The sequence below is a fragment of the Polypterus senegalus genome, chromosome 13 (genome assembly GCF_016835505.1).
Source record: "Polypterus senegalus isolate Bchr_013 chromosome 13, ASM1683550v1, whole genome shotgun sequence".
Lineage (NCBI taxonomy): Eukaryota > Metazoa > Chordata > Cladistia > Polypteriformes > Polypteridae > Polypterus > Polypterus senegalus.
Genome location: NC_053166.1, coordinates 43,955,619 through 43,975,788, shown reverse-complemented (window position 1 = coordinate 43,975,788; position 20,170 = coordinate 43,955,619). Strand labels below are relative to the sequence as shown.

The window sequence follows — 20,170 nt, the reverse complement described above, 5'->3', positions numbered from 1 at the left end:
CTGAATTAAGCGATCACATTTGAAAAAATATATCTTTTCAAGTTCTATTTAGTCCATATGTGTCAAACTCAAGGGCCGGGCCACATCCGCCCGTGTAATTATATCCGCCCGAGATCATTTTATATACTGTATTATTGTTATTAATGGCCCGGTATATGAAGCGCTGGTAACACAATAAACTACAGATCCCATAATGCAGCGCTTCAGCTGCCTTGCCAACACTTACCGCGTTAATCAAGTCTAGCTTATGATGCTGCAAGTTATTGCGAAGCTAGCTCACCCGATGCTGAGGAGAAAAGTTGATTCTGAAAATAGAGCCTTTAAAACCGATGGGAGGCTGAGTATATGTTTACTGAACCCGTGTGTCTCATTTGTGGAGCTAATGTGGCTGTAATTACAGAATTTAATCTAAGACGGCACTATGAGACAAAACATCAGGGTAACCTGAAACCTGAATGCAATGCAGAAGATACAGAAAGCAGAATAATTAAATAAGAATCAGACACTTCAGCGGACGTTTTACCGTGCACAATCACAAAGTGATTTCAAGTGAAGCTGCTTTTATGGGAGACACAAATGCACCAGTGCAACTTGCCCCACTTTCCCTGTTGCCAAGTAATGTTGAACCAAGTCGTCACTACGGTGTTCCCAAATACGCACTTTGCTGATAAACTGAGCGAGTTTGCGCGCTTTGGTGACTTTGAAGAACAAAAAGTCCGTCTACATGCGGCTCGAACCTTGTGCATGTTTGGTAGCACATATCTGTGTGAGAAGCTCTTCTCAGTGATAAAGACTAACAAAACAGCACACAGGAGTCGCCTCACTGATGAGCACCTGCAATCCATCCTGAGAATCTCCACAACACAGAACCTCACACCAAACATAAATGAACTTTGCCAAAAAAAGATGCCAGGCGTCCAGCTCTAAAATGACATATGAGCAAAGACAACTGAATGATTTGATTTGTTATTGCTGAAAGGAACACATTTTATTTATATTTCCAGGTTTTGTTATGCAGCATGTTCATATTTGAATTTGTATAATTTTGACAGGATATATTTTTATGGAGAGCAAAATCTTTTGGGATATTTAAAATCTAAGTTTATTTTTTATATAAAATTACATAAGAGTAAAGAAATTTGAATGTTTGTTCTTTTAACATTTACTTTATTTCTAACTTGTATAATTTAGACAGGATATATTTTTATGGAGAGCAAAATATTATAAGTTGTTTAAGGTTTGAGTTGATTTATTCAGGAATAATATTCCTGTCTGTTTTACCATTCCTACCAAAGATATTTCTGTCGACTAAATAAAAATTCCTTCTATTTAAAATTTAAATAGAACTTGAACAAATACGATAGTTCATAATATCCACGCAGACTTGCACGTAAGAGCGGAGTTATCCGTTTTAACAGCAGCGTATTGCACTGATACTGAAATAGCTGTGTGTGTATATATGTAGATATGTATGTATATGTATATATATGTTTATATATGTGTGTGTGTATGTATATATATATATATGTATTTGTGTGTATGTATGTATGTGTGTATGTATATGTATGTGTATATATGTAGATATATATATGTATATATGTGTATATGTATATATATATGTTTATGTGTGTGTGTAAATATATATATATATATATATATATATGACAACAACACTCATCACTCACAACAGTGACAAAACAATTACATTGACAATCATGTTACGTTATTTTCAAAATGTTTCCTTTTATTTTTCATTGCTTCTTTAACACACTACTTCTCCGCTGCAAAGCACGGGTATTTTGCTAGTGCTAAATATAATTAGGCTTCCAAATCATAATTATCAAATACTTATTTTTCATTTCTGGTAACACCCAATGAAAAGGAGGTAAAAAGAACTCAGAGACATCGTTGTTTTCACCACACACTCGTTTATTTACAATATTTACAGCAGACCCGCGCTCAACTCCCCAGTGCCTTTTGCACCGATTCTCCAATTCCAGGCCTTACAATGCCTCTGTCTCTCCTCAGGCCTTACAATGCCTCTCTCTCTCTTCTGGCCGCCTCCAGTCCTCCCGCTAGCTCCGTCCTCTTCCACCCGACTTCCGCTCTAGACTGAAGGGAGGCGGCCCCTTATATAGTGCTCCCGGATGAGCACCAGGCGTTTCTGGCATTCCCTCCTTGGCCACGCCCCAGCGTGGCGGAAGTGCCGGCTGTCCTCCCGGCAGCTCTCCGGGCGCCACAATAAGTCTTCCCCCCAGCACTTCCTGGTGTGGCGGAAGTGCTGGGCTCCAGGGTTCCTCAGGCTCAAAGGCGCCGCCTGGCGGTGGCCACGGGCCCCTACAGGGTTGGGCTTCCAAGCCCTCTACCCGTGGCCCCCTATACAACCAGGACGATCGCCCCCTTGCAGTCTGGAGGAGGCACAAGCCCTCCTCTGGTCTTCCTGGGCGTCCCGGCCGGGCTCCATCCCCGGCCAGGGACCACACGGGATAAACCGGTATCAGGGCGCCGCCTGGCGGTGACCTCGGGTCCCTACAGGGTTGGGCTTCTAAGCCCTGTACCCGAGGCCCCCAACACAACCAGGACGGACGCCCCCTCGCGGTCTGGAGGAGGCACAAGCCCTCCTCTGGCCGGGGACCACACTAGATATTACAAACAGCATAGATGAACAAACAGAGCCAAACAGGACAGGCAGAAACACTGCTGTCATCCTGCCACAATGCTCAACCCTTATATCCAAATTCACAAGCATATTTCTACTCCATATGAACATTCAGAAATCTGCAGATCTGCTTTATCAACAGCCATGAAACTAAAAATGTACAAATGCTAGAGACTAGTAAATACAGCTCCTCCTTGAACCGTCACCTTATCGTGGTGGAGGGGTTTGTGTGTCCCAATGATCCTAGGAGCTATGTTGTCCGGGGCTTTATGCCCCTGGTAGGGCCACCCAAGGCAAACTGGTCCTAGGTGAGGGATGAGACAAAGAGCGGTTCAACAAACCTCCAATGAAGAGCAAAAACTTTGGACGACGTTTTCCCTTGCCCGGACGCGGGTCACAGGGGCCCCCCTCTGGAGCCAGGCCTGGAGGTGGGGCTCGATGGGCGCCTGGTGGCCGGGCCTGCACCCATGGGGCTCGGCCGGGCACAGCCCGAAGAGGTAACGTGGGTCCTCCTCCCCATGGGCTCACCACCTATGGGAGGGGCCAAGGAGGTTGGGTGCAGTGTGAGTTGGGTGGTGGCGAGGCGGGACCTTGGCGGTCTGATCCTCGGCTACAGAAACTGGCTCTTGGGACGTGGAATGTCACCTCTCTGAAGGGGAAGGAGCCTGAGCTAGGCGCGAGGTCGAGAGGTTCCAGCTAGATATAGTCAGACTCACCTCGACGCACAGCTTGGACTCTGGAACCAATCTCCTTGAGAGGGGCTGGACTCTCTACCACTCTGGAGTTGCCCCCGGTGAGAGGCGCCGAGCAGGTGTGGGCATACTTATTGCCCCCACTGGAGCCTGTGCATTGGGGTTTACCCCGTGGACGAGAGGGTGGCCTCCCTCCGCCGGGTGGGGAAGGGTCCTGACTGTTGTTTGTGCGTATGCCAACAGCAGTTTGGAGTATCCACCCTTTTGGAGTCTCTGAGGGGTTGCTAGAGGGCATACCTTCTGGGATTCCCTCGCTTTGCTGGGAGACTTCAATGCTCACGGGCAATGACAGTGAGACCTGGAAGGGCGTGATTGGGAGGAATGGCCCCGATCTGAACCCGAGCGGTGTTTTGTTATTGGACTTCTGTGCTCGCCATGGATTGTCCATAACAACACCATGTTCAAGCATAAGGGTGTTCATATGTGCACTTGGCACCAGGACACCCTAGGCCTCAGGTCGATGATCGACTTTGTGGTCGTGTCGCCGGACTTGCGCCATATGTCTTGGACACTCGGGTGAAGAGAGGGGCGGAGCTGTCAACTGATCACCACCTGGTGGTGAGTTGGCTTCATGGTGGGGAAGATGCCGGTCAGACCTGGTAGGCCCAAACGTGTTGTGAGGGTCTGCTGGGAACGGCTGGCAGAGTCCCCTGTCAGAAGTAGCTTCAACTCCCACCTCCGCAGAACTTCAACCACGCCCCGAGGGAGGTGGGGACATTGAGTCCAATGGGCCATGTTCCGTGCCTCTATTGTTGAGGCGGCTGACCGGAGCTGTGGCCGCAAGGTGGGCGGTGCCTGTCGTGGCGGCAATCCCGAACCCGTTGGTGGACACCGCGGTGAGGGATGCCGTCAAGCTGAAGAAGGAGTCCTATAGGACTTTTTGTCCTGTGGGTCTCTGGAGGCAGCTGATAGGTACCGCAGGCCAAGCGAACGCTGCTTCGTTGTTGCTGAGGCAAAACTCGGGCATGGGAGGAGTTTGAGAGGCCATGGAGAACACTTTGGACGGCTTCGAGGAGATTCTGGTCCACCGTCCGGCCTCAGGAGGGGAAGCAGTGCAGTGTCAACACCGTATATGGTGGGGATGGTGCGCTGCTGACCTCACTGACGCTGGGTCGGTGGGAGGAGTACTTCAAGACCTCCTCAATCCCACTAACATGCCTTCCATGAGGAAGCAGAGCCTGGGGACTCTGAGGTGGGCTCTCCCATCTCTGGGACTGAAGTCACCGAGGTGGTCAAAAACTCCTTGGTGGCAGGGCCCCGGGTGGATGAGATACCGAGTTCCTTAAGGCTCTGGATGTTGTAGGACTGTCTTGGTTGACACGCCTCTGCAACATCGCATGGACATCGGGACAGTGCCTCTGGATTGGCAGACCGGGTGGTGGTCCCCCTCTTTAAAAAGGGGGACCGGAGGGTGTGTTCCAACTATAGAGGAATCACACTCCTCAGCCTCCCTGGAAAAGTCTATTCGGGGTTCTGGAGAGGAGGGTCCGCCGGATAGTGAACCTCGGATTCAGGAGGAACAGTGTGGTTTTCGCCCTGGTCGCTGAACAGTGGACCAGCTCTTCACCCTTAGCAGAGTCCTGGAGGGTGCATGGGAGTTTGCCCGACCGGTCTACATGTGTTTTGTGGACTTGGAAAAGGCATTGACCGTGTCCCTCGGGAATCCTGTGGGGGTGCTCGGGAGTATGGGGTACCGACCCCTGATAAGAGCTGTTCGGTCTCTGTACAACCGTGTCAGAGCTTGGTCCGCATTGCCGCAGTAAGTCGAGCCCGCTTCCAGTGAGAGTTGGACTCCGCCAGGGCTGCCCTTTGTCACCGATTCTGTTCATAACTTTATGGACAGAATTTCTAGGCGCAGCCAGGGTGTTGAAGGGGTCCGTTTGGTGGACTCAGGATTGGGTCACTGCTTTTGCAGATGATGTTGTCCTGTTTGCTTCATCAGGCCGTGATCTTCAGCTCTCTGGATCGGTTCGCAGCTGAGTGTGAAGCGGCTGGGATGAGAATCAGCACCTCCAAATCCGAGAGCATGGTCCTCAGCCGGAAAAGGGTGGAGTGCCCTCTCAGGGTTGGGGAGAGATCCTGCCCCAAGTGGAGGAGTTCAAGTATCTCGGGGTCTTGTTCACGAGTGAGAGAAGAATGGAGCGTGAGATCGACAGGCGGATCGGTGCGGCGTCCGCAGTGATGCGGGCTCTGCATCGGTCTGTCGTGGTGAAAAAGGAGCTGAGCCGTAAGGCAAAGCTCTCAATTTACCAGTCGATCTACGCTCCTACCCTCACCTATGGTCATGAGCTATGGGTAGTGACCGAAAGAACGAGATCGCGAATACAAGCGGCTGAAATGAGTTTCCTCCGCAGGGTGTCTGGGCTTTCCCTTAAAGATAGGGTGAGAAGCTCAGTCATCCGGGAGGGGCTCAGAGTAGAGCCGCTGCTCCTCCGCATCGAGAGGAGTCAGATGAGGTGGCTCGGGCATCTGATCAGGATGCCTCCTGGACGCCTCCCTGGTGAGGGGTTCCGGCACGTCCAACCGGGAGGAGGCCCCGGGAAGACCCAGGACACGCTGGAGGGACTATGTCTCCGGCTGGCCTGGGAACGCCTTTGGGATTCTCCCGAAGAGCTGGAAGAAGTGGCCGGGGAGAGGGAAGTCTGGGCCTCTCTGCTTAAGCTGCTGCCCCCGCGACCCGACCTCGGATAAGCGGAAGAGGATGGATGGATGGATGGATGGATAGTAAATACAGTAAAACTGTTGAACTGTACTTTGAAAATAGGCAGTGAGCAGCAATAAAACGTAACACCACCTGTTCCATCTTCTCTTCCAACTCTTGGTTGTCCTCTTCCATTTGCTTCTTTCTGCTGTCTAAAGCTTTTATGTCATTGTCAAGTTTCATTACTTTGCCCAAATTTTCTTCAATGGTTACAAGGCGACTCTAGGAAAAGAACACCACAAAATTTCTACATTATTATTTGCATATTTGAAGTTTTCATGAAACAATAAAATTGACTTTTATTATAAAATGACTACCCTTTTACCAAAAATAAAAAGACCAACTTCTTAATTATTTTTCTGGTCAAGTTTGGTGGATGGGTTTTATGAAAGTATCAACCTGCAATTAACTATTAAAGCACCTTACTTCATATATAATGTTTTACTTTGAATTGCAATTTAAACCGATTTTTTAGAATAGGATATAGCTAGAATAATCTTCAAGGATAATAGATAAAATATTGTAAAAAAATAAAGTTCAGTAATGCTCTACAACAACCTCATAGAGAAAAGGCTGTAACACCAATCTCATTGTAAATCCAATGATAACAATCTTGGCTGGGTTTCACCATCCCCAGCAATTCTCTCTCCAGCTACTTCTAGGGATTGTCCAGGTACTATGGGGCCAAGCACTTTAGCATATCCATCAGAAAGAGAAACCCTGTGACCATAAATACCCATAGTTTTGTTTATCAGTTACAACGTACAGCTATATAGCACCTAGAGTTTGAGTCATAGTAGGTATAAATGCATAGAAACTCATGTATATTTGTAACTGATACTTAATAAATACATTATACAGTGCCTATAAAATGATTTCACAACCTTTCAGACTTTTTAATTGTTTTACAACAATGAATTGCAGTGGATTTCATTAAGTTTTTTTGACACAATGATCATCATAAAAAGACTTAAATGTCACAGTGAAAAAAAAACACTAAGACACACTTAAATAATCACTAGTGCAATGATGAAAGTTAGTTAATTAACTAGTTAATTGCAGTCAAGGTGTTTCAAATGAGTCAGTTTCCTGGAAAAATCTGGGAAATGAAGGCAAAGACAAAGAAGGTTATTCAAAAGTAGCAGTCTGCCAATAGAACATGAAAATTTACAGATCATTGAATATCCCTTTTAGTACAGTTAAGTCAATCATTAAGAATATAACACAGCTCTAAATCTACCTATGGCAGGTTGTCCTCAAAAACTGAGTGACAATGCATGCAGGACACTAATGATGAAGGTCATTAAGGGAACTATGACAGCTCGGAAGGAGTTACAAGCTACTGTCGCTCAGATCAGAGAGACTATGCATACAATTACTGTTGCCTGGATGCTTCACCAGTGGTAGCTTCATGGAAGAGTATCAACGAGTTGAAGCCACTGTTGAAAATATCTCAAACAACATCTCAGCAGGACTCTAACTAATAACTAGAAATCAAAAAATACATTTTGCTTAATCTCTAGTGCAAAGGTTGCCAACACGGTGCCTGCAGGGACCACATGAGTTGCCCACAGGGCATGTTCTAAAAATAGCACTAGACACCATGGAGCTCTGTCTAAAAATTGTATTTCATTGTGTTGCTTTTTTTTTAATCAATAACACTTGCATTGATATAGATAGGGTGGTAGTCTGCGGTCAAAGTCCAATATCGTGCGCAAGACAAACCTCCATCTCACTCTTCACTGAGACAAGCAAACGGGTGTAGTTACTATGGGGAGCTAGACACAGTTTTTACAACCTAAAAATAAAGAAAAACATGGCAGTAAAGCTAAGGAAAATTTCCAGTATACAGTGATCCCTCGCTATATCGCGCTTCGACTTTCGCGGCTTCACTCCATCACGGATTTTAAATCTAAGCATATGTAAATAGTATATATCACAAATTTTTTGCTGGTTCGCGGATTTCTGCAGACAATGGGTCTTTTAATTTATGGTACATGCTTCCTTATTTTTTTTTGCCCAGTTAATTTCATACAAGGGACGCTATTGGAGGATGGCTGAGAAGCTACCCATTTAGAGCACGTATTATGTATTAAATAAAACTCCTCAATGATATACGATATGCTTCCGGTGTGGTGCTTTGCACACTTAAAAGCTCTAACAGCCCGTATTGATTTTTGATTGTTTGCTTTTCTCTGTGTCTCTCACTGTCTCTGACATTCTCTGCTCCTGACAGAGGGGGTGTGAGCAGAGGGGCTGTTTGCACAGAGGCTATTTGCTTAGAAGATACGGACGTTCCTTTAAAAAATGCTGAAAGACTACCTTCACATTGATCCCTTCATTGTGGCCGCTTTATCGCGGTGCTACGCATACTTAAAAGCCCAACAACCCTATTGATTTTTGATTGTTCACTTTTCTCTCTCTCTCTGACATTCTCTGCTCCTGACGCATACTCTTTTGAAGAGGAAGATATGTTTGCATTCTTTTAATTGTGAGAAAGAACTGTCATCTCTGTCTTGTCATGGGGCACAGTGTAAACTTTTGACTAAAGGGTATTATTTCATGTCTAGAGGGCTCTAATAATGTTAAAAAAACGTATTTAGAAGGTCGTAAACAGGTTTTCTATGCTCTAACTGCAAAAATATTAGATATATAAATAAAGAATCCTACTTCGTGGAAATTCATTTATCTGTCTGGAGTGGATTAACTGTGATAAATGAGGGTTTACTGCATAACTGTGCGGAGAATATTTATAAACAGTGTGGGAGAGTTTCTAAGGGCTTAAAATATATAAAAAATAACCATACAAACATGGTTTCTACTTCGCGGATTTTCACCTATTGCGGGGGGTTCTGGAACACAACCCCCGCGATCGAGGAGGGATTACTGTATTAATAATATTATTAAATGTGATCCTTTCAACTTTATGTTATTCATGAAGTTTGTATCAAACAAGTAGCCCTTCGTATTACTCAGTACCCTTGAAGTAGCTCTCAGTTTCAAAAAGGTTGGTGACCTCTGCTCTAGTGACATCTTTTTCTAAATTGACTTTTAAAAATGTACATGCAATATGCAAACATTTAGCAAGCTATAGTTTTCCACATAATTGTATGGCATATTTAGAACCCCAGGTCAATGTTCCAGCCTAGCCACTGGATGGGTGAAGCTTGTGCATTCGAGTGTCTGCCAGTTTCCTCACATTTCCAGACACACACTAGGAAGTTAAATTTGCAACTGTAAATTAACAAAGGAATGCAACTACAGATATGTAAGTAAATGAGGTCAACAATGCACTGGCAGTCTGTCCATAAGTTACCCCTGTCTTATTTTTTTTTTCAATATTGTAACATAATTTATTAATCATTAATTTTATGGTTACTGTTAAAATCTGATGATCCACTAATTAAACAATTAAAAAAAATCTAAAATACAACTATCAGCATTTCCACACAATTATGTTTTCAGAAATAGTATCATATATCACAGAGCAATGACCTTTACCCTCATGAGCAGATCTCACTTGTATTTTACCTGCAACAAAATAACGCGAGACTGATAGAAACGTAACACTTTAGATTAAGTCCTACCTATAATGCATCTATTAATTACATGCTGTTTTATAAAAATACACTAACTAAGGATAATTGATTGATTGATAAAAAGGCCGGTCACAAAACTCAGTATTTTCAGCTCCTGCTTTCTAAGGTTGGGAGCATGCGCTGACGGCACGTTTCTGCATCCACCACACAACAAACCAACTGGATTGGGACCCGAGTGCAGCACCACACTGGAACAATGTGAGGATTTTATACAGTAGCTGGAGTGCCAATCCTGCCGTCAACCCCTGACTTTTCCCTGTAAGCTGGAGGACCTACTTGCATGGACTGGATGCTGATTAACATCATATCTAGGAGGAACCAAGCAGCGAGTGGATGGTTGTTTTATCAGTGAATGAGAGGCAATTGGTATATTAGCCTTTACATTAAAGGAAGTGGAGTAATAAACTGAAAAAAAAAGTAATTGGAGAAGTCGTCTCGTGCAACTAGACAAATGGCAAAAAAACTACTTTAAGGAATTCAGACTTTTAATTTATCTCCTTTAACTTAAGACGGACACCGTTTGAGTTTGGACAGCATGTTTGTTTCAAATGCAGCAGCTTATACTTTTAATTGGAAAAAGAAACAATAAGAACAAAATTTAACTTGCTGCTTAGTAAACAAAAGTTTTTTTTTTTAAATATTTCTGCTGTGTTAATTATTTGTTGCTGTGTGTCATACAGCATATGTTTTGCTAGGAAACAAGTACTACAAAATTAAAATGGTAATCCAGATTTTACAATTATACCATATATACACCGAAGAAAAAAAACACACCTGTATAAATACAGTAAATGTATATTTTAACAGCAAAAAAGCTGTAGTGCAATTAATTATTTAAAATGATTAAAACGTGTAAGTGGATGTATATTTAAATTTAAGCAGTGTTTATGTAGGACATTAGTGTAAAAAAAATTAAAGAGATAAAGAAAAAGAAAGAATAAATAAATAAATAAAAATATGTCTCAGCCTTAAAAAACCTGATCAGAGCATCCCTAATGGTAACATTACTGAAATAACCAAAATATGACATGTTACATAACAGATACAACTACAGTGGAAATTATGGACCTTGCCATTTAGTATCGCAATGCATGTACTTAGTAAGAAACTCAAATTTCTTAAAAGGTGTCTTTGTATCAGCACTTTCAAAGAAAATACCTGAAGTAAACATTATAACGACAGTTGATTTGTCTGGTGATTGTAGATTGTGTGAAGACTAAGAAAAGACTGTCAAGGTGTTATAAAGTGTGCCTCAATTCTGGTAAGGTTATATAGATTTTTATAAAAAGTCAAGAATAATGAACTGCAATATAACTAATGCCCAGACTAATACCATTACCTATGTGATGAAAAAGAAAGGTAATAAAAATCATCTTGCTTATTGTTATCCGTGAAGTTTAACAAGAGATCCATAATCAAATAAACCACATTGTACATAATCTAAACATTGAAACAGAATATCAACCCATGCTCAATATCTATATTTTCTAGGGTGCAGACTTCAACATGTAACTTGTAACACCAAAGCACATTTTTATAATACTCACTAATGTAATTATGATGGTCATTCCATTAGTATATTGTAAAATCACCTGCTAAAAAGGTTTAAATGCATTACAACTTTACAGTGTCAATATAAGACCAAGACTAGTTTTGTAGTAAAACACATACATCTTAGCTGGAAGGAAACCTTTGATCAATTTTCAGTGTCATGTAATAATTTTACAACAGAAAGTAGCTGAAAGGAAAAAAAGGTGAAACAAATATTTTCAGTTGCTCATTACTCAGTTTGAAAATTTGAGTAAATTGTGACAACAAATAAAATGTCTTCCAAAGTGTTAAATGAAACATGCCTCTTTTTCAGTAGTAATGCTGCAGTTGCACATAAAAAAAACCTTTTGACAGGAATCAAACAGCTAATATGATTCAAGTCTATAAAACAGTAAAATTGTTATCACTTAATGAGACAAGAACTGATTAAAATGGAGCTTGTTTACTGTAATCTTTTAACAATAGATATTTGTATAACCTTTTATTTAATAAATACAGATAGCAAAAGAAAATATATTCTCAATAACCAAATACGTACATTTAATCAAATCTTTCTACATGGGTATGAAAAAATAGCATCTCTGTAGGTCCGCCTGTTGTCACAGAAAAAGTGTATCTTTGTATATGAATGCACACACACAAATTGTCAGGTTTTCAATTATGGGGAAATAATTTAAGGAGATACAAAAAAGAGAAGATGTAGAATCCAGAAGAGCAACTTATATATCTGTTCTTTTCCAAGCAACAAACTCCTGAATCTGGAATGAGTGGACAACTAGTTCTGCCTTTGCTCTGACCCAGTCTGATCATCCACTAAAAAGTAGGGCACACCACTAAAAAATGCAAAACAAAAGCGAGATTCTGTCCTGCTTAAAACTCAAATTTGAGTAACTTGCAAAAGAGTCGCTGCAGGTAGTTTTCTTGAGAGACCAACGGTTTCCTGAGAATACATGGTGCAACCTGACACTGTAACAAATGTTCATCTTGCTATCTGCACATTCTTTCACTCTATATAAACAAGGACATATATATTAGGGGTGTCTAAAAAATTTTGTGTCTGCCCTAGTGTAGACAAAATACCAGTAAATGCACACAAGCTTTACATTTCAAACTAATTCCTTTGAATACTAGCACACTTGTTAAAACATTTTAGAAGGTTAAAATGCCCGTTCTTCCAGCAGCACTGAGTGTAATGCAAGAAGCACAAATACTGTGTCGTTTGCAGGGCTCAATTGCACAGTCAAGCATAAAAGTGTTGCATGCAGTACAGTGACAAAGATATCAATAAAGTGCCAGATTAGTTTCCATCCAGCTATTTGCTTTTGATATGTTGAAAGAGTGCAACTGGGCTGCATAGTGGCCAGTATTCACACCACAAGCCATCAGGGATTCAGGTTGGATTTTTAAAAATTGGGACTTTCCCAACTTTCTTGTAAAATGAGATAGAGGAAAAGGTCATCAGAACCACTTCTTGTTGCACAATATTTCTCAAATATAATATCTTTTTGTTTCTCATCATAACTAACTGATAATTTCAATATATAATCAGTTATCTTCACACAATCAAACTTTATATTAAAATGATATTTTCGCACTTAGGGAGGTCAAAAACGATGGTTGAATTTTTCCATGATTACACATGTATTATCTAGATTATGTGTAAAGTAAAAAGAGTTACATTCACCTAAAAACATAGAAAAAGTTACTATTATATAATATTTGTTGCAATAAATTGCAATAAGTAAAATTGCATTCACCTATATTTAATTATGACAATGATGGTGGAAATAAAAAAAATATATATCATAAAATTAAATGTTTTGCCAGGAACACGACGGGAACATAGCAGCGTATTGTTCCCAATATATCTTTATTTTTACATGGCATGCTCAATGTTTACATGTTATTGTTAAACTGATGATATATAAATTAAAATACTGTACAATTAATAATAGTTATTGAAAGATATGTGTTATTTTAAACATAGTTTTTAATAGTGTGTACACATTTATATTTCCATAATATAAAAAATTTGGATGGATGTTTAAATAAAATTCTACTTCCAGCTGATTAATTTTTTTCTCAAATTTCATATCTGTTTGCCTTTTATCATTATAAATTAACTATACAAAACCTGAATCATCTATCTGTAACTATAACCATAGTTTACTTGAAGATTTAAAAAAGTTCCACGATTTTTCTCAAATTTCATTTCTGCTTATTTTTTGTCATTTCTAATATCCACACAAAATTTTAATCATATATCTTTATTTATAGCCATAGTTTACTTGAAAAAATATTAAATGTGCTGCCGGAAGTGGCCCAAAAGTTGATAGGATTCCTTATTTTTGATATAAAGCAGATGTACAAAATCTCACTGACCTGGGTCAAAGCGTTTTCAAGTTATTGGGGTTAAACACACACGCATAATTTAAAATACGGTATTTTCAGGAAGGTCTAAAACATCAAGATTCATCAAAATCTCGAGGTTGAATTTTTTCATGATTCCTATATTTTCTTTATATAATGTATATAAGAAAGTAAAAAGGGGGATGAATGTTACATATTTATAAAACACAAAAAAATATCACAAGCTTGTTCTCGGATTCCCAGTAGCTGACAAAATGATTTAACTCTTTTTTGTGCAGTTAATGACGTCAAAGAATGTTGCCAAAACAGAACTCAAGAAAATTAATGTTGCTTTTAAACACAGATTTTTAACAAACCAGGATTCTCTCTTAACCTGGTTATGTGCGTGCATGTAAACACAGTTATTGTCGTTTGGACTCAGGCACACAGTAAAGCAGCCAAGCTTCACCCCCAGTAGGGATGGGGAAAATATCGAAATTTCACAATTACAGTGATCAAAATGATCATTGTTTTCAGCATTGTCATGGTATTGTTAAAATGTGGTAATTTAAAAATAAAATAAACACTAATTCACACTGATATCATTCTACCACATTGAAATAGAACATAAACTGTTGTCATTTACTACATGAGGTAGAAGTACATAACAAACAAGAATAGTTACATCAAATATTTAAAATATTAAAATCCATCCAACCATCCATTTTCCAACCCACATAATCTGAACACAGGGTCATGGGGGTCTGCTGGAGCCAATCCCAGTCAACACACGGGACAAGGCAGGAACCAATCCCGGGCAGGGTGCCAACCCAACGCAGGACACACACAAACACACCTACACACCAAGCACACACCAGGGCCAATTTAGAATCGCCAATCCACCTAGCCCGCATGTCTTTGGACCGTGGGAGGAAACCGGAGCGCCCGGAGGAAACCCACGCAGACACGGGGAAAACATGCAAACTCCACGCAGGGAGGACCCGGGAAGCGAACCCAGGTCTCCTAACTGCGAGGCAGCAGCGCTACCACTGTTTTAAGTGTAAATATTCTCATTTATAATAGAAACCTGTCAGTTTTCACCCTCTGATACTAGTACATAAAGGGCTAGATCCTTAGTAACGTATTCAAAATCAAAAATAACATCATATTTGTAATTACAGACCTGGGAATAGTCTAAAACATAATTTTTCTTGGTCGGGGGGAGAATTCTGTTTTGTTAGGTTTTGTCTCTTTTTGTTCCTGCTTTCTTTTTTTTTTTAACGTTCTGATGTCTTTTTTTTCTGGTTTGACTATAAAGTCATTTGTTGTATACAGTAAGTCTGACTTGAGTGTGGGCAATGTTATTTTGTTCATGAAAAAAAGAAAAGAAAAACAAATTCACCACTTTTAACCTTCTGTGAGTGACTGTTACAGGGCTAGGACCACAAGTATCCACGTGATGAGCAACCTCAAAACATCATAAAATGGCACTCAACTTCCTATATTACCAACCCCAGTTTTTCTAAGTTTTTAGAAAAGGAGTAACATTAACCCCTCGTATTCCATTAGGGGGCGAACACCTTTTGGTCTTTCAGATCATTTTTGCTGAAAAATACCTATTTGTTTACTCCTTATCATAATGTTGTAATTTCCTAGACAAAATATAGTCCAAATATTGCCTAAAAATGAGGGATTTTCCAGTATAGAGGGGCAAAAATAGGAATGAACACCAAAAGCTGAACAGTATAGCCCATGTGGGGGTTTTCTAGGTGAGTCAGGAGGTGCCAGACAAAAAAAAAATTAAAGTGATTTCAAAGTGTTCCTAAGTAACTCATAAATATATACATAAAGCACAAATAACATATGAACAGCATTTACAGTATGTGCAGTTTTCAATAACGACAAGCAAACATACAAAATGCAGAATTTTAAAAATATCAAAACAACTAAATAAACCACTCAAATATGCAATTGCTACCATTAAAAGTTCACAAATCTAAACAAATCAAACAAGAAGCAATAATTTAAATCTCTTTATAAAGAAATACACTGCTTCTGGCCAATATGGCCTTCTCCTATATGTGTTCAGTTTTCTTTATTGTAAACTGAAATGTAAAAATATATTTTTTTTTTCGACTGTGACCTGTGAAGGAAGACAAAGTTCCCACTAGTACTGACCAGTCTCTCTGACAGTACAATGGTTCTCAGAATGTACAAAAGCTTCCTAGCAACCTTGGTAAGGTGAGATAGCTGTGATGCATGGCCTTTCCATCAGATCAGTGGATCCTCTTCTGGTTGGGTACAAAGCAATGAAAGTTAACTAAATGTAAGACTTATAGTCCAAGTAAAACCTGGGTTCACTACAGCCAGTCCAGCTACTATTTACAAATGTGTAATTAAATTTAGCGTGCTTTCACGCTACTGTTTATTCAAAAGTCCCTTTCACACAAAGGTTATCCTTAAATCTCCAGCAATTTATTCCCACAATCGGGACAGCATGAACATGTACAAGAAATACAGCAGCTCTAGAAGACTACTAAAGTTATAGGTTTATATCTGATGGACCATCTACACTTTGTGCCTTTATAATAGTTTCCTTAGCAGTTTGTTTTCTCATTTTTAAGTTGTTCAGCATCTTGCTTAAAGCAAGGAAACATACGCAGGTTTCAACTGAACTATAAATATGGCTATAGTGGCTAATATTCTACTATGTACTAGGTTTGAAACTTACTTTTGAAACTGGGGGGTGATCCTCCTTTAATGTTAACACAAGAGGGATTTCAGACTGGGGTGAAAATGTGTTAGAGGAGTCAATTTTTAATGTCACAATGTCACAACTTATTCTATCTGCAGAGTAGATAAAGTTACCAGCTACTCTTTCAAGTAGTTCATTTCTACGATTTTGCCTTTAAATAAATAATTGTTTAATTTTGCACATACAGATTTCCACATATATTTGATCAAAAAGCCAGACTTGAAAAAGTAAAATTAAATAGGCTAAGAAAAATAAGTATTTTTTTTTTTTATTTCTTATCCATACAAGGATGTTTTTTAAATGATATTATAAAATGCTACTTACTAAAACATATCTTATGCACTCTACTAACACATTTTGTTGTCAGTGTGATTTTTGAAGGGAATTCACGGTTACTGAAACATTTAATAAAGAAAAATACCATATCCCTCTCCTTGATAAAGTAAATCAAACATTGATCTAACTTTCAAAATAATTAACTACCGTATATACTTTCAGACATGACAAGAATTTTAGGATTCAAAACAGAGGGTTTGACTGATCTGTGGGCCAGAGATCAATTTATCTTAAAATTTTATTTAATAATAAAAACCTAAATTAGTAAAATTTTATTTATTTTACTAATTTAGGTGTATAAAAAGGCCCTGAAATCCCTATACGGAAAGAAATAATAAAGAGAGGTACATGTTACTAGAATCATACAGGCATAACTATCTCACTGCAGGTCACTGCCCAATTATATAGATAATACAAAAGAGCGGTTATTCATTATGCGGCCAGCTTTTCCTAACAACTGAATTAATCTAACAGTCACCAAAGTGTCTCATCACAGCAGAGCACAAGCTCTATATGATACATATATGAGACATGTCATATCAAATAAAGGGAACACCCACGAAGATACCTTCACGACACTCGGATGGAATACAGCGTGGAAGAAACTGGCAGCATCTCTCAATGCACACTTTGTGAACCAGTGGCTAGCGAGTTCCTAATCAGGGACACTGACTTTACATCTTTTTACTGAAGACCGGAGCTTGAAATGGATTAGCCTTTGTGCCATCATATCACACGGTTTTAAAATATCTTTAGCAAAAAAACTAGATTAAAACTAAACCAATACTTTAAATATAGATTTCTGTTATTTCTGCTTGGCTGTGCGATTGTGTCAAAAGGACTGACATGTCTTCTCCTCTTACATACTACTTAATCAGTGCAATTCTGGATGTGATTTTCAGTAGCAAATTACAATAAGTATGAACAGCACAGAAAATACACTGCAAGAGGGATGTAATGCGTTATCTGCAAATTAAAAAAAAAGAAAAAGTTAAATCTACACTGAAAAATAAAATGAATTTTAAAAACATAGCACATAGTGGCACAATGAATAGTGCTGCTACCTAATAAAACCAGTGGTATGGGATAGAATCCTACAGCTAAGTTGCTGTCTGTGTGGAGTCTGTACATTCTTCCTATGTATGCCAAAGTGTTTTTCCATGGTAATTCAGCTTTACTCCCACATCTCAAAGACATGCACATTTGGCTAATGGATGATTCTTAACCGGCTCTGTGAGAGCATGGGTGTTTATATGAGTGGACCCTACAATGAACTGATGCCCCACATGAGATTGGTCCCTAACTTGTACCTAGTAAAAAAACTATAAACAGAAATGAACAAGTTAACAAATGTTCTATTAGTATTGTTAAAAATCACTGAATAACAATGTTTCTTTTTTTTCAATCTGTTAAATACTAGCTCACTTTTTAACAGGGCAAAAAGTTGTTAACGTTGCTATCTGAATGTCTTTTTAGCACGGTTAATGCTAAATTGCTTTACATTGTAAATAGGACTCGGTCAACCAGTGGCACTAATAAACATTTTCTGCCACATTTTCAGCTTTGAGAGTAGCCATTTGCAATTGTTCTGGATATGTTTAGTTGAAATTGGAAAAAAAAAATCAGTTTTACTGAGTCTCTGTTGTCAATTTATCATAATGAAATACAATAAAATCAACAGTGAATTAGATATCAAACATTAGTTTGCATGCATATTACAGAAATAAGATTCTATGGCTAGAAAAAAAATCTTACTCAAAAAGCAAATATATACCACTAACAAAATAAAAATTATGATCTATTTGCTGTAACATACTTTTTATTACCACACCAACCTCATCTTTACCTGAAAATGTTAAATATTAAAAATGCAAAGACTTCCATTTTTACCTCTAATGGCTCTGTTTGGGCTTCTATGGATTTCACATTTGCTCTAGATGCTGCTAGCTGGGACTCCTTGGCAAGCAATAAGTCCTTAATTTCTTGTGATTTTTCTTTATTTTGTTTTAGGTATTTTAGCTCTAGCTGGCATTCTTTAACTTGGGTAAGTTGTTTCAGTCTCACTTGTCTCAATGTCTCCAAGGCTTTTATATATCTAAATAAAATACACAAAATAGTACAAAGTTGTAAATTACTTTGACAGAGCCTGTGCAGAATAAAAATACTTAAATAACCCTAAAAAAGATACATTTCAATTGGAGTTAGCTTCTATAATTGCAAGAAGGAGATCCAATGTGCCAGCAGGGGTATTACAAGAGATAAAGCATTACATAAACTCAACAATTAAAATGTTCTCACAGATCAATAATAACTCAAAGCAGTAAACATGGACATATATGATACAGCATCAAACTCTTCAGAGCAAAATTCAAATAAACACAGGACACATTTCTTTACAGATTGTAATCAGGAATGATACCTTCTTATCTACAGTGTAAAAGTAACAAATTAAGCCTGCAATGAACTAAAACAATATACCTTATCAAAGATAAGAACCAATGTAATGAAAGAATACTTTACCAAATTACTTATCTTTTCTGTTTAAAATGTTGATATGTCCTTTAACCATTTTAAAATTAAAACTTGAATAATTCATTGGATATTTTGCAAAAACAGTAAGGCTATAAAAGGTTGATGGTATAAAAGGGTGATAGAAAGTTTATATACAGTATCATAGCTTGAGTCTTAATACATACAAAGTGATTATTCAAAATAAGAAACAATACCATCCTCAATCCCCATTCTGGACCAAAACGGCAAAATTGCAATGGGTTTAACAAACTCTGCATTTTCCCAATGTGTTTATAATTTTTCACATTGCTTTCATAACTAATAATGGCTGTATATCCTCTATATACAGTATATCTATATTCCTGCAACTGGAAAATCTCTTGCCAGCTTCCAAAGCTCTATAAACTGCTGTTCCAGACTGATCATAAAAAGATGACAAATCATCTACGAATAAGTGAATAAAACTAAAGAACACAGAAGCAAATATATTTATGTCATAATTTCTGATAACCCTTATCAAAATCATATAGAGTGTACATGAAATGCAATAATATTTTTTAAAAATCATAAAACCTGACAGCATCATGGAATTTAACAGGTATTTAGTGAAGAAACACATTCATATTGAAATGTATTTTCCAGGGTTGATTTCTGCCTTGCATCCAGTGCTGTATAGATAGGCTCTGATGCTTTGAACAATGAACTTGAGAGGATAACCTTCTTCAGAGTTTCTGCTCCTGTAAGTTATTAACCCACAAAATGTTTCTTAGTCTCATTGGAATTTCAAAAGTGCATACAACTGAAAGTTGAGTGTAGATGGTTTGGACAAAAATGGCATATTTATCCATTTAAAATAAAATCTACAATACAATAAAGTCTGGAGTTGTGAAGGGATCTGAATAATTTCTGAATCAACTGAAAACAAACAAGAAACACACTTTGCTTACAGCTGTGATT

The 20,170-nt window shown here is 38.9% G+C and overlaps 1 protein-coding gene across 1 annotated transcript in view; it reads right to left on the bottom strand.

Annotated features, from left to right (window-relative positions):
* The window catches only part of rad50 (RAD50 homolog, double strand break repair protein), a 142,422-nt gene that overhangs the window by 110,083 nt on the left and 12,169 nt on the right, over positions 1-20,170 (bottom strand). The window contains exons 6-7 of the mRNA XM_039774597.1: positions 18,593-18,797; positions 6,206-6,334 (exon numbers count right to left, since the gene is read on the bottom strand). Of these exons, the coding sequence (XP_039630531.1) occupies positions 6,206-6,334; positions 18,593-18,797 (334 nt within the window). The remainder of the gene's footprint in view (positions 1-6,205; positions 6,335-18,592; positions 18,798-20,170) is intronic.